This window comes from Chelon labrosus (assembly GCF_963514085.1).
Source record: "Chelon labrosus genome assembly, chromosome: 16".
In the NCBI taxonomy this organism is placed as follows: Eukaryota; Metazoa; Chordata; class Actinopteri; order Mugiliformes; family Mugilidae; genus Chelon; species Chelon labrosus.
Genome location: NC_140349.1, coordinates 13068524 through 13082052, shown reverse-complemented (window position 1 = coordinate 13082052; position 13529 = coordinate 13068524). Strand labels below are relative to the sequence as shown.

General features: G+C 41.2%; 1 protein-coding gene across 1 annotated transcript; it reads right to left on the bottom strand.

Moving 5' to 3' along the window:
- Positions 1 to 2593: 2593 nt before the first annotated feature.
- Positions 2594 to 12934, bottom strand: tdp2b (tyrosyl-DNA phosphodiesterase 2b). The gene is made up of 12 exons (XM_084562623.1): positions 12699 to 12934; positions 12388 to 12512; positions 12117 to 12266; positions 11915 to 12006; positions 11201 to 11319; positions 10946 to 11116; positions 10567 to 10840; positions 7931 to 7986; positions 7587 to 7696; positions 7358 to 7449; positions 5351 to 5469; positions 2594 to 5266 (listed from the first exon to the last, which is right to left on the bottom strand). The coding sequence occupies exons 1-12, from the start codon at positions 12843 to 12845 to the stop codon at positions 4661 to 4663; spliced, it is 2061 nt and encodes a 686-aa protein (XP_084418749.1). The 5' UTR covers positions 12846 to 12934; the 3' UTR covers positions 2594 to 4660.
- Between the last annotated feature and the right edge of the window lie 595 nt (positions 12935 to 13529).

Genomic DNA, 13529 nt, shown 5'->3' with positions numbered 1-13529 from the left:
TAGCCAGAGTCTCTAAATATAACCCGTCTTCATCCCCAACCCTTTGAGAGTGAAGGAAGTGTTCCTGCTCAGAAGGTTTCCCCTTATCTTGCAAAATAGCTGTCAGTGCTCAAATATGCAGCAGCAGCAGCAGCAGCAGCAGCCCTGTACAGCCAGAAATAATACTGGCTTCTGGGGCAGTTTGTCACAGCGATTTTGAAGTGAAGTAGTGATGGATGTGGTGCTGGTGATATACTGTAGATTGGAGCGCCACTTAGGCTTGCCCTTGCCTTGCCTGTGACAAGCTATCTGTGCGGAGGGAGGCTGGTGTTTGTGTGTCTGGACTGAACATCCGACCACACGCGTGCACATACGGACCCTCATCTGCTCACATCCCAGATTCAACAAAAATACAAAAACCCAGAGAGAGCGCAGTCAGAGCCGATCAGTCAAACAAGCGGCAGACCGGGCTCCTCGTGCATGTTGTTGCTTCGTCTGTTATTAGGAGCTGCAGCACAGGCTCCTCTGCTGCTCTCTTTGCCGGTCTTCTCCGGGCTCGGGTCAGATCTGTGTCAGATCCATCATCGTCCCACCTCAAAGGACAAAACCTCGCCCCAGAGCCTCACTGCCGGCGCGCGGAGACGTCTGCACAAAACCAAGAACATTCATTTTGACGGGCCTCAACTAAAAGTTCTCACTGAGGGATACGCTTTTGGAGGCTGAGCTCCAAAAATACATCTGTGAGGCTGTCTGTGCTTGGCGGCACAGAGGGTGAATAATGATAATAAAAAAGTGAAATGATCTTGGATTACGTCCATGCAGCCTTCCAGAGGGGAAAACTCATGGTGCGGGTGTTCGCGGATTTGTGGAGGAGTTAAACGCTGATAGGCCTCTGGCAGAAGGACTGCGCTCAAGGCTGAGGGGTTGATCACATGACCAGTTCCTTGGCCCAGACAGCTGTTGCCTCCATCTGTACCATCTATGCCGTGCTGCTGTTCTCCTCCTCTGCATCTCACTGCTCTACTGCACTGTACACAACCCAGTGCCCCTCCGGATGAATCTGGGAATGAGTTTGGACCTCTGACAGTGTTTTGCTGTCTAGGCTGTAGAGCAGCTGTTAGACAAGCAGGTGCTTTAGTGCTATTTTATTGAAATGAAACATCTCCCTCATTACTATATAAGGGTAAAAATCATATGCTCAACTGTGTGATGTCTAAATGCATGAAGGAATGCATTATTTATCATTAATTCCTTTTGCTAACCATCAAGGAACTATGAGTTAATGAAGGTAAATGCGTTCATTTATATCGTTCCGTGCACCAAACTGCCATGTATCCAAATCAGAAGCCAAAGTTTTCCCTTATTCTTGTCAAATATGTAGAAAAGTTTGGTGATTATGTTTTTTTTTTTGTAAGCAAATAAAAAAATACATAAAAATGCAATTTAATTCCCAAAGTGTAAAAATATCACATCCAGACAGTGCTCATCAAGCTCATAAAACAAGTACAGTGTATTTTGATTAAGTTAAAAGCAGGAAGTAAATGAAAGCTATTGAAGTCTCCATGTTTTAGGCTTTAGATGAAGCTGGACAGATTTGTCCCACTTGTCCTTGTTAATCAGGAACCAGTAAACAGGGGACAGGCGAAGGGAGGGAGGCCTTTTCTGATGATGTTTGCTTTCAGGGAAGAGTCACATCTGCGTCCTCTCCTAAGGTCAGCTCTTCCTCGCTGTGTGCGGGGCCGTGATGTAAATACTGTGCTGTGTGCTCACCGAACAAACATGAAAACACACTCTCAGATCTGAGGGGGGCATCACAGGGAGGAGTGGGGGAGACGTCTTGACAGTGCGCTGGCAGAGGAGGGAGATTTAATCTGGTTTGAGGGGGAACTGAAGCCTACAGAGACCAGTGAAATGTCGATTGTATTAAATCGCTACAGGAAATGTTTCTTTGACCTCCTTTTCACATACTTTATGTTGTAGAGCAATAAAACAACAGAATCACAATAGCTAGTACCAGGATGCTGCCAATACGAGACGCTGGATCAACGCAAGGCTTAATGATAGTCTTGTTATTTATTAAACATTGACAAGTCCCATTTCCCTGGCCATGCTTTCACATACGTGTATGATTTCACACATACATGAACCAACACATATTCCTCCCACTAACACACTGAACACAGTCCCTGATCTATACTGACTGAACACCAAAAATTATATTTATATATCATATAAATGCTATTTTATAATATCAGCATCTGATCTGTCCCTTGTTTTGGAACTACTTATTCTGTGAAACAGAAAGTACAATGTACAGGTCACAGTTTATAGACCAAAGTCTACAGGTACATCATGTATCCTGCTATTCAACTCTGCACTGCCCTCTAGTGGTTTAATATCAGTACTACACACACAGTGCAGCCCTAACGCCCATTTTTTTCATCCACTACAGATCCACTATAATTAGTATAGTACTAATAAAATATAATGTAGCTGTTACTACTGGTCCTCTTGATAAATAACATAATAATAATATGACAGAAGCCTTCGTCTACAGGTGACTTTATTTATATAATGAAACAAAAATTGAAAAGAGAATTCAAGTTTGACGTTTAAGTCATAGTAAACAAGGAGTTCAGAAAGTGCTGCATGAACATGAACAAGATCATGTAATACGAGTGAAAACTGTTGTTCTGTCAACTGTTGTTTTCATGGTTAAGAATGAACTGTCAGACTTGGCTGTAAAATTAATTTCAAAATAAAACAATTATTAATGTTTTTCATATTTCAACTGCAGACAAAGAGCAGAAATAAATGAGATGATAAAACAAAATTAAATCAAAGGATCACTTTTACAGACGGCCAACATTGCATGCAGTGGTCAGGGCCAGTAAAGCCTTCTCTGTCGGCCTAAACTTTATCAAAATCTCTGACTTACATTTTAATATTTTCCCATTAATCTTAATCTTTTCACTTCATGTCTGTCTCTCAGCTGTGGTGCTTCTGTCAGTGTAACTTTACATTAGAGCTTTTATCCAATCACATTTCAGCCATCATGGGAGGTTTTCGCCGGAGTCAAAGAAATCTGCCTGGGCCTTCATAATAAAATCTGCAGGCAACTGAACCTTGAAATCATTGTAATGATGCTGTTCCTTTAACCAATCACATTTCAAGTTCACATTGTTAGGCCTTCTCTGCGGCCTACAGTAGTGTCCGCATTTTCACAGCCTCTGATTGGACGGTCACAGAGCTGCTCTGTTTAAGCCAAGCTAGCGGTTCATGGTCATCTGTTAGGAGCTGCACAAGCAAATGGTCCCCATTAACATTATGATAGCTATTTTATGAACCTACGATGGCAAAAGGAGGAGAGGCTATCAATTTGGTTTTAGATCTTCTTAGAAATACATTTTCACGGTGGACTTTGAAGGAAAAGCTGGATACTGTGAGGAAAGGCCGCCTAATCCTGGAGTTAGCTAGCCTGACCCAGCCGGGGAAAGGGTGTGTCTGCCACCTTCAGGCCAGCAACTATGAGCGCTACCTGTAGCTACACTGGTCCAACAAAAAAAAGGCCACGCTTCGTACTGATGTCTTGATTTCCACCTTTATTTCTCTTTCCACCACCGACGTATCAAATCGTAAGACACCGTGAAAACTATAAAGTCAAAGCACAGAATCTGTATGAGGCTAATGCTAACACAACGTAAACAAATGGACACTAATAGGTATGCTGAATGCTCAAAATATATTGTAAGCCACTAAGGAATTTTACACAGATGCAACAAAAGCACAATTACCGTGTGCGCCTCTTGAACACAGTGTAAATAGTTACGACCATGCACCATAACTTCCTGCCTCCATGTCTGTGGTCCCACTTCTGACCCACAATCCCACAGTTCAAACTCAAGATCATGTGACCATATAATTTCAAAATAAAATGCCCTCACAGGAAGGTTTCTTTTAAACACAACTGAAATCATTAAATATCATGTTGTTACAGAAGTTAATTATAATGTAACCATTTTTACATCTCTTATTTATTGTCTTGTACTTAAATTCCTATTTATCAATCTTTTTTAAAATATTTCATGAACTCAAATCTTTTTGTATTGTTTATAAAATATGAAATGTAAATTTATTTAAGCGATTAATCTGTCCCACAGACAGTTACACTACCCTTGGCTGACAGGCTCAGAGGAGAACTCTAAATAGTTTCTTAAGTTCTGGTGAGTAAAATTAATTATATTTACATCTTTTATGTATACTTTTGCCATTTTATTGGGTCAACATTGATGCTCCTGCTGTATTTGACGTATGTGGCACATGTGCACAGCTGTAGTGCAGCTGTACTGCAGTGAGTGAGAGGAGACTTTGTGAATTGTTCTAAGGGAGTTTCTTGCTTTAGTAATGGTATTCATCTCACTATACGAGATACCGTCTACATGTATCTTGTATCGGTCCTGCCTGTCCTTATGATGTTGATGGTTTCTATATCAGTTGCGTCGTAACAATCAAAAGATGCGTTTTGAATAAGGTTGGAGGGCTCTGAAGGCCTAGGCGGAAAATGCACAGCCAGCCACTGCTTGCATGAGGTCAGCGTCTTTCATTGAGTAGGTGTTATTGAGGTCTGATCAGCTGTGCACCGGGACAGTAAAAACACACAGAACTAACAAGTCTAGCTGATCTACAACAAAAGCTTTGACTTGCTTGGTTCTTGTTGTTTTGTATATTTCGAGCCAGCAGAGAAGCAACAATAGATTCCCCAGTGGTCACTAGTGTAGCGGCCACAGTCCAGCTTCTCTAACCCCACCAGAGCCATGCGATCAGGGGCCAGATGTGTGACTACATCCTTGGTGGCGGGTCGTAGGTAGACCCGGTCGAAGCGAAATTGACAGATACGCTCAATAGCCTTGTTGCTGTTGGCTTTGGTATCCCATGTGTAGCGGCAGTGCTCCCGTTTGCCCAGTCGCTCCCACAGATCGCAGACACTGGAGGGAAGGCCCACCTCGGCCACCTGAGAGGGGGCCAGAGTAAAAATTACTAAAGATGTGCACGTGGTAATTACATATATGAACACAAGCCCACTGGCTACAACGGACTGGAAAGACCAGTAACTCACCTCAGAGTCTCTCAGGTTTGTGTCTCCTCCAAACAGGACGGTAACGTCATCAGGGGCATCTTTCATCCTCTGCATCACCACTCGCAGCTGTTTCATCCGCTCTTCTGCGTGGGCCTTACAGCTCTCAAAGTGGGACGTCATCAAACACAGCTTCTGGCCTTTGAATGTCACCTGATTTTAACAGAGGGAAACTAACCTCAGTAATCCCTTCAGGAGAGCAACTTAAACTCATAACGTAGATGACTGTGCACAAACCTGAGCCACAAGCAGATTCCTCATCATTCGGGTGGTGGGGTAAGCTACGATCTCGCTCTCCTCGAATTTGATGCGGGTCTTCTTCAGCAACATCCCTGTGAAGTAACCTTCTTCACCACCTGCTCAGCAAAAGAAGAGAGAGATTTTAAACAGGGGTTCCTAAACAGAACAGCAGCCCTTCAGAAGAAAGGTTTTGTCTTGACATGTGTCAGTACAACACAATGCAGTTCAAATGTCAAGTGCACTTAACAGCTGCTAATCAGTATTTAGTATAATTAATGATATTATTTGTGGAAAATGAGTATTCAACTCAGATTTTAATACAACGGTATTGAAATGTGTTTCTTTTGATTTTATTTAATCCAGCAATCAAAGGATTTAATGTAAATCTTATCAGTTATTAGTGGTAACCTTTAAACACACTGGCCAATGTAAAACAGCTGTGGGGATAATACACTGCCCGGCCAAAAAAAAGTCGCCACCTGGATTTAACTAAGCAAATAGTTACATTTGCCTCCTATTGGATAATTACTGCATGGGTGATTATCTTTCAGCTGGCAACAAGTTATTTAACCCTAACTGATGCAATGAGTTGCTTCTCACAACCATGTCTAAAGACACATCCCGTGGTCGTGGAAAAGATGTTAGTCCGTTTGAGAAGGGTCAAATCATTGGCATGCATTAAGCAGAGAAAACATCTAAGGAGATTGTAGAAACTACGAAAATGGGGTTAAGAACAGTCCAATGCATTATTAAAAACTGGAAGGATAGTGGGGAACCATCGTCTTCCAGGAAGAAATGTGAAAGTAAGAGTATTTCCACACGCACAATCTGAAGGGAACTCAAGAAAACCACTAATCAGTGAGAAAAAAAGGCTTCAGTTTGTTAGGAAGCATAAAGATTGGACTCTGGAGGAATGGAAGAAGGTCATGTGGTCTGATGAGTCCAGATTTACCCTGTTCCAGAGTGATGGGGGCATCGGGGTAAGAAGAGATGAAGTGATGCACCCATCACACCTAGTGCCTACTGTACAAGTGGGGGCAGTGCTATGATCTGGGGTTGCTGCAGTTGGTCAGGTCTAGGTTCAGCAACATTATGTGAACAAAGATTGAGGTCAGCTGACTACCTGAATATACTGAATGACCAGGTTATTCCACCAATGGATATTTTCTTCCCTGTTGGCACAGACAATGTTCCTGACTTGCAGTATCTGGATATAGAACAACTACACCATTAACTTTCCTTTGTCCTACTCCGGAGAGTCACTGAAAGCACACACTGAAGAATTGTTAGTGCAGGGTCACGTCAGCTACCAGAGCTCTATTGATAAGCTCATGTGTTTATATTCAGTTCTGCTGTGTTCTATTAGTGGACATTGTTGCTGTGGTTGTAGAGCGTGCTTTTTTTGTTTTGTTTCTCTTGCTGAGCGAAAGTCACGTAGCCTATTGGAAGTGTCAGACTGATGGTGTATGATGTTGACGTGGTCTACAGCCGACAGTATAGGTGTTCAGGCTTCAATAAACTTACAAAAAAAGCCTCTCACTGCTTCTTTTGTGTGAGACGCTACAATATGTACTACTCAGGTCAGGAATATAGATTTAACTGTTGCAAAGCATTACTTTCTAAGCGTGACGTCATCGACGACTCGATTTTGTTAGTCGACTTCAAAAAATCAGAAGTCGGTCAACCCCTGAGTATTCAACAGAGATTTTAATATAACAGTATTGAAATGTGTTGCTTTTGATTCTTGTGATGGGATTAAAATGCAGAAATATAAGAATTTAATGTAAATCTCATCAATTTTAGGTGGTAATCTTGACAAAAACTCAATAAATGGTCAATGTAAAACAGCTGTGGGGATAATATTTCCATTCTTTCAAGTATGACAGTACAATACCTGCACACTTACAACGCCGCTGAACACAATTCAGCCATAATCATTTAATTATTTACACCTTTGCTTCTCTTACAAGGATTCAGTGAAAAGCCCTGTTAGACATGCTGTACCTTCAATGATCAGGTAGCTGACGGCCCTTTTCTTCAAGTACTGGACGTAGGGTTGGATGAGCTCCTGCAGGAACACAACGTCAGGGGTGTATCTGGATAAGAGATTAGACAGATACTTTGGTTTCTCACTCTCCAACTTTCATCTGTCTCATAATCTGCCAGATACGTGTGCAACCACTAACAAATTAAATATCAAATGGTACAAGAAAGGTGAACAAAGCGTGCTTACTCGTCTAAGTAGGAACACAGGCCTCTCGCTCGCTCTATAATGTTTTCTAAATCAAGTCCGTCCACGTTCCAGGTGATGAGTGACAGTTCGTCGATTTTCTCTGAGAGTTTCTGTGCGGTGGAAAAAAAAAAAAAAAAAGTAATAGGAAAGATATGCTAAAGACCTTTCTCTCCACCTTAGCATCAGACGTTGACCTAATCAGTGAAATAATCTGCAGCTGTGTTGAGCTGGACTTTATACTGTACATATGGACCCCCAGCTACATCTGTGTAGCTAGCTGCTGTACCTCCATCATTCAGTATTTTACTGCCATGGTATCACTGAGCCACGGCGATTTTACTTACCACTCCTGCAGCAAAATCTTCGCAGAGACGACTTCTGTTTCCTTCCACATTAGAAACTGGTGGTTTATCCGAGTCGGGTGTAGAAGCCATGTTTTTGTTCAGTTTTTATTTCCAGAACCATTTAAATTGAGTCCAGTTTCACCTGAGTTGTAAACACTCACTCACTCAAATACGCAGAGAAACGAAACTTAACCGACTCATAACAGCTGCTCGTGGAGCTGCGTAACCGAGAGCAGGGAAGTTTCATTTCTCTGCCAAGTGTGAGACGTTGGAATGGTGCGGTTTATTAATTATATATCAATCAAATAGGACTCAGCTGAGCAGGTTAAATCTGATAAAAGAATGTTAAGCACATCTACTGTCTGGCAGTAGTTTTTTTTTATACTGCATGTTGCATCATTCCTTTGTATCATTGTATCCCATTGTATTGGTGTTGGAGCAAATCATGTTGAATTGAACTGCAACGTGATCAGGGGGTGTATCGTATTGCATCGATAGCTGCTGCTGTGTATCAAGATACGTATCGTATCAGCCCAGAGCACAACCCTAGTCTGTAGCCTAAACCAAGCCAACAGTACCTATTCACCAAATTAAAGTGTATTGCATTGTCGATTTTTTATAGGTCACTTTTATCGTGTCATGTCATATTTTGTAATTATAATCCTGGCCATGGATGCATTAATCATTGCATATGTCTTTTAAAGATGCCAGGTGAAAAGGCAAAGCAATCAAGCATCCTCTCATTTGCCATGAGAGGATAGCCCCCTAAAAAGCCCAGGTTAGAGGAGGAGAGAGAGCAGGAGGAAGAGGAAGAGAGGGTGGAAGAGACAAAAGAGATCTTTTAATAATAATAATAATAATAATATAATTAATATAATATAATATAAGGCTACAATCTCGCTCTCTCTCTCACACACACACACACACACACTTATTCAATACACAGAAATTCAATTAAGACTTTGTTTTTGGCTGAATTGTCAATGCCATGTCATCCTTTCTTCTGCAAGTCTGAGCAATTATTAATAACAACAACAACAACACTAATAATAATATTATTAATGAAAGACTCCCATTCTTGCGACCCGTGTCCAACCCCTTGACAGCCTGACTGGGTGGGTGTCACTTTTGCCTGCATTCAGAACTTGAGATCCCTGCGAATGTTACGGTAATGGAATATTAATGACAGACTTGGTTCGGTTTGATAAAAAGTGTTGCGCTGTGTTCAGTTATATTCAAATATTAATGCTATATATTACAGCATAGATCCAGATAACGTTCTTGGTTTGGTGCAGACATCTCCATGCGGGAGATGTCTGCACAAAACCAAGAACGTTCATTTTGACGGGCCTCAACTAAAAGCTCTCACTGAGGGATACAAACAGGTGCTTTACTGTTATTTTACTGAAATGAAACATCTACCTTATTACAGTATAAGGGTAAAAGCATATGCTCAAAAGGGCACAAATGTGTGATGTTTAAATGCATGAATGAATGCATTGCAGTAGTACTTTTGTTGTATTTCAGGACTGACTCCATTGAAGTCTCCATGTTTTAGGCTTTAGATGAAGCTGGACAGATTTGTCCCACTTGTCCTTGCTAATCAGGAACCAGGGGACAGACGAAGGGAGGGAGGCCTTTTCTGATGATGTTTGCTTTCAGGGAAGAGTCACATCTGTGTCCTCTCCTAAGGTCAGCTCTTCCTCGCTGTGTGCGGGGCCATGATGTAAATACTGTGCTGTGTGCTCACCGAACAAACATGAAAACACACTCTCAGATCTGAGGGGGACATCACAGGGAGGAGTGGGGGAGACGTCTTGACAGTGCGCTGGCAGAGGGGGGAGATTTAATCTGGTCTGAGGTGGAACTGAAGCCTACAGAGACCAGTGAAATGTCGATTGTATTAAATCGCTAGTACCAGGATGCTGCCAATATATATGAGACGCTGGATCAACACAAGACTTAATGATAGACTTGTTATTTATTAAACATTGACAAGTCCCATTTCCCTGGCCATGCTTTCACATACGTGTATGATTTCACACATACATGAACCAACACATACGCACAGAAACATATTCATCCCACACAGTCCCTCATCTATACTGACTGAACACCAAAAATATTATATTTATATATCATATAAATGTTATTTTATAATATCAGCATCTGATCTGTCCCTTGTTTTGGAACTTCTTATTCTGTGAAGGAAGGATGTTTTACAGGTCACAGTTTATAGCCCAAAGTCTACAGTTAAATCATGTATCCTGCTATTCAACTCTGCACTGCTCTCTAGTGGTTTAATATCAGTACTACACGCACAGTGCTGCCCTAACGCCCATGTTTTTTTTTCATCCACTACAGATTAAAATACTATAATTAGTATAGTACTAATAAAATATAATTTTGTTGTCACCATTGATCACCTTGACAAAAATAATATGACAGAAGCCTTTATTTACATGTGAATTTATTCATATAATGAAACAAATTTAAATGAGAATTAAAGTTTTTCAGTCTGATGTTTTTCAGTCCGAAGTAGACAAGGAGTTCAGAAAGTGCTGCATCAACATGAACACGATCATGTAATAAGAGTGAAAGCTGTTGTTCTGTCAACTGTTGTTTTCATGGTTAAGAAGAGAAGCTACAATAGATTCCCCAGTGGTCACTAGTGTAGCGGCCACAGTCCAGCTTCTCTAACCCCACCAGAGCCATGTGATCAGGGGCCAGATGTGGGACTCCATCCTTGGCGGCCGGTCGTAGGTAGACCCGGTCGAAGCGGCATCGACTGATGTAATTAACAGACTTGTTGCTGTTGGCTTTGGTATCCCATGTGTAGCGGCAGTGCTCCTGTTTTCCCAGTCGCTCCCACACATCGCAGACACTGGAGGGAAGGCCCACCTTGGCCACCTGAGAGGGGGCCAGAGTAAAAATGACTAAAGATGTGCACGTGGTAATTACATATATGAACACAAGCCCACTGGCTACAACGGACTGGAAAGACCAGTAACTCACCTCAGTGTCTCTCAGGTTTGTGTCTCCTCCAAACAGGACGGTAACGTCATCAGGGGCATCTTTCATCCTCTGCATCACCACTCGCAGCTGTTTCATCCGCTCTTCTCCGTGGCCCTTACAGCTCTCAAAGTGGGACGTCATCAAACACAGCTTCTGGCCTTTGAATGTCACCTGATTTTAACAGAGGGAAACTAACCTCAGTAATCCCTTCAGGGGAGCACCTTAAGCTCATAACGTAGGTGACTGTGCACAAACCTGAGCTACAAGCAGATTCCTCATCATTTGAGTAGTGGGGTAAGTTATGATCTCGCTCTCCTCGAATTTGACGCGGGACTTCTTCAGCATGATCCCTGTGAAGTAACCTTCTTCACCACCTGCTCAGCAAAAGAGGAGAGAGATTTTAAACAGGGGTTCCTAAACAGAACAGCAGCCCTTCAGAAGAAAGGTTTTGTCTTGACACACAACCTCCAATATTATGTTGGTGATGCTGTTTACCTGCATTGAACTGAACTTTGTTTTTTAGCCTAGCTCACCGACTAAAATAAGGCTGCCAAAATAATAGGAACATGTGTCAGTACAGCACAATACAGTTCAATAGTACTACAAACTACAGCCTTCAAAATGAAAACACAGTGGACACAACACATGGAAAATGAGTATTCAACAGAGATTTTAATATAACAGTATTGAAATGTGTTGCTTTTGATTCTTGTGATGGGATTAAAATGCAGAAATATAAGAATTTAATGTAAATCTTATCAATTTTAAGTGGTAATCTTGACAAAAACACAATAAATGGTCAATGTAAAACAGCTGTGGGGATAATATTTCCATTCTTTCAAGTATGACAGTACAATACCTGCACACTTACAACGCAGCTGAACACAATTCAGCCATAATCATTTAATTATTTACACGTTTGCTTACCTTACAAGGATTCAGTGAAAACCCCTATTAGACATGCTGTACCTTCAATGATCAGGTAGCTGACGGCCCTTTTCTTCAAGTACTGGACGTAGGGTGGGATGAGCTCCTGCAGGAACACAACGTCAGGGGTGTATCTATAGTAAAAGAAGAATCACAACAAATATTATCCGACTTTCATCTGTCAGATATATGTGCAACAACTAAACATGAAATGGTACAAAAATTGTAAACGAAGCGTGCTTACAAGACTAAGTAGGAGCACAGGCCTCTGGCTCGCTCTCCAAGGTTGTCTGTATCTAGTCCGTCCACGTTCCAGCTGATGAGGGACAGTTTACCGTCGTCTTCCTCTGAGGGTTTCTGTGCGGCGGCAGGGCTGTCTTTAGTCAAATCTATGCTGGGAGTTTATAAGACAGGGTTACTTCGTTTTGAGTAGTTAAATGTTTGTGCGTGTGTGGTAAATCTCATCACACACATTAACTTGGGGTATTGTCAGGGATGAAAGACAGTAGACTCACCAGTCTTCTGGAGGCTTTTCCTCAGTCTTTAGCCTCTTTGTTTTGGGGCTGGAGTCTGTCTCTGGAAAATCTTCTACATCAAATACTTTCTCCATATCTGCCTCAAAGAAGGAGTTCAACGCCCTCTGGAAAAAAAAAAAAAGTAATAGGAAAAATATGCTAAAGACCTTTCTCTCCACCTTGTAGCATCAGACGACCTAATCAGTGAAATAAGCTGCAGCTGTGTTGAGCTGGACTTAACACTGTACATATGGACCCCCAGCTACAGCAGTAGTGTGAGAGGGCTCCGTCTGTGTAGCTAGCTACTGTACCTCCATCTCCCATTCGTTTTCAGCCAGGTAGCACTGAGCCACGGCGATGTCACATCCCGCCACAGCAGCAAACTCCTCGCAGAGACGACTTCTGCTTTCTTCCACATTAGAGACTGATGGTTTATCCGAGTCGGATGTAGAAGCCATATTTTTATTATTCGGTTTTTATTTGCAGCACCAACTCTTTAAACTGAAATTTCATTTGAGTTGGTTGAAAACAAACACTAGTGCATGTTTCCGAGGTGTATCAATAATTGACTTCCGGGTGGAACCGCGTTGGATAGAAAAGAGTACCGAAGACAGAAAAAAAATAAAAATAATAATAAAAATAAAACATATACATAACATAATAGAGTTAAACAGAAAATTAAAAAATAACAGCCAGGAAAAAACAACAACAACAACAACAAACGGACAACAACCAAAAACAACAACAACAACTTGCATCTAACTATATTATTGCGGAGCTGTTAACATTTTCTGGTGGTCGAATTTCGAAAAGGGAAGTTATCTTTTACCTTTAAATTAAAGATGTGCAGAAATCATATTTTCTTCTTAACTCTTGTTATTTTTGTATCGAAAGTTTTACATCCATAAATGCAAATGGTCTAAAAGGAAACCCAATATCCAGTTCAAGAGTGATAATAGAATATATTTTAAAACATTAAAAGGGCTATTAAATCAAAAAGCCACCCAAACGATTAATATCTAAAAGACCATAAGTCCTCTTTTTAATTTTTAACATATAATTTAATTTTTAATCCTATTTTTGTTCTAACAATCGTATTGTATGCTTTTGTTTAAACGTTTATAATATGTATCTTATCTATT

What these genes read in the sequence shown, in the direction of transcription:
- tdp2b (XM_084562623.1), bottom strand. Translation starts at nt 12,845, where the DNA reads ATGGCTTCTACATCCGACTCGGATAAACCATCAGTCTCTAATGTGGAA. An exon ending in AAAACGAATGGGAGATGGAG is followed by an intron (nt 12,513 to 12,698) that starts GTACAGTAGCTA and finishes TTTTTTTTCCAG; the next exon opens with AGGGCGTTGAACTCCTTCTT. An exon ending in CAGCTACCTGATCATTGAAG is followed by an intron (nt 11,320 to 11,914) that starts GTACAGCATGTC and finishes TTTGCTGAGCAG; the next exon opens with GTGGTGAAGAAGGTTACTTC.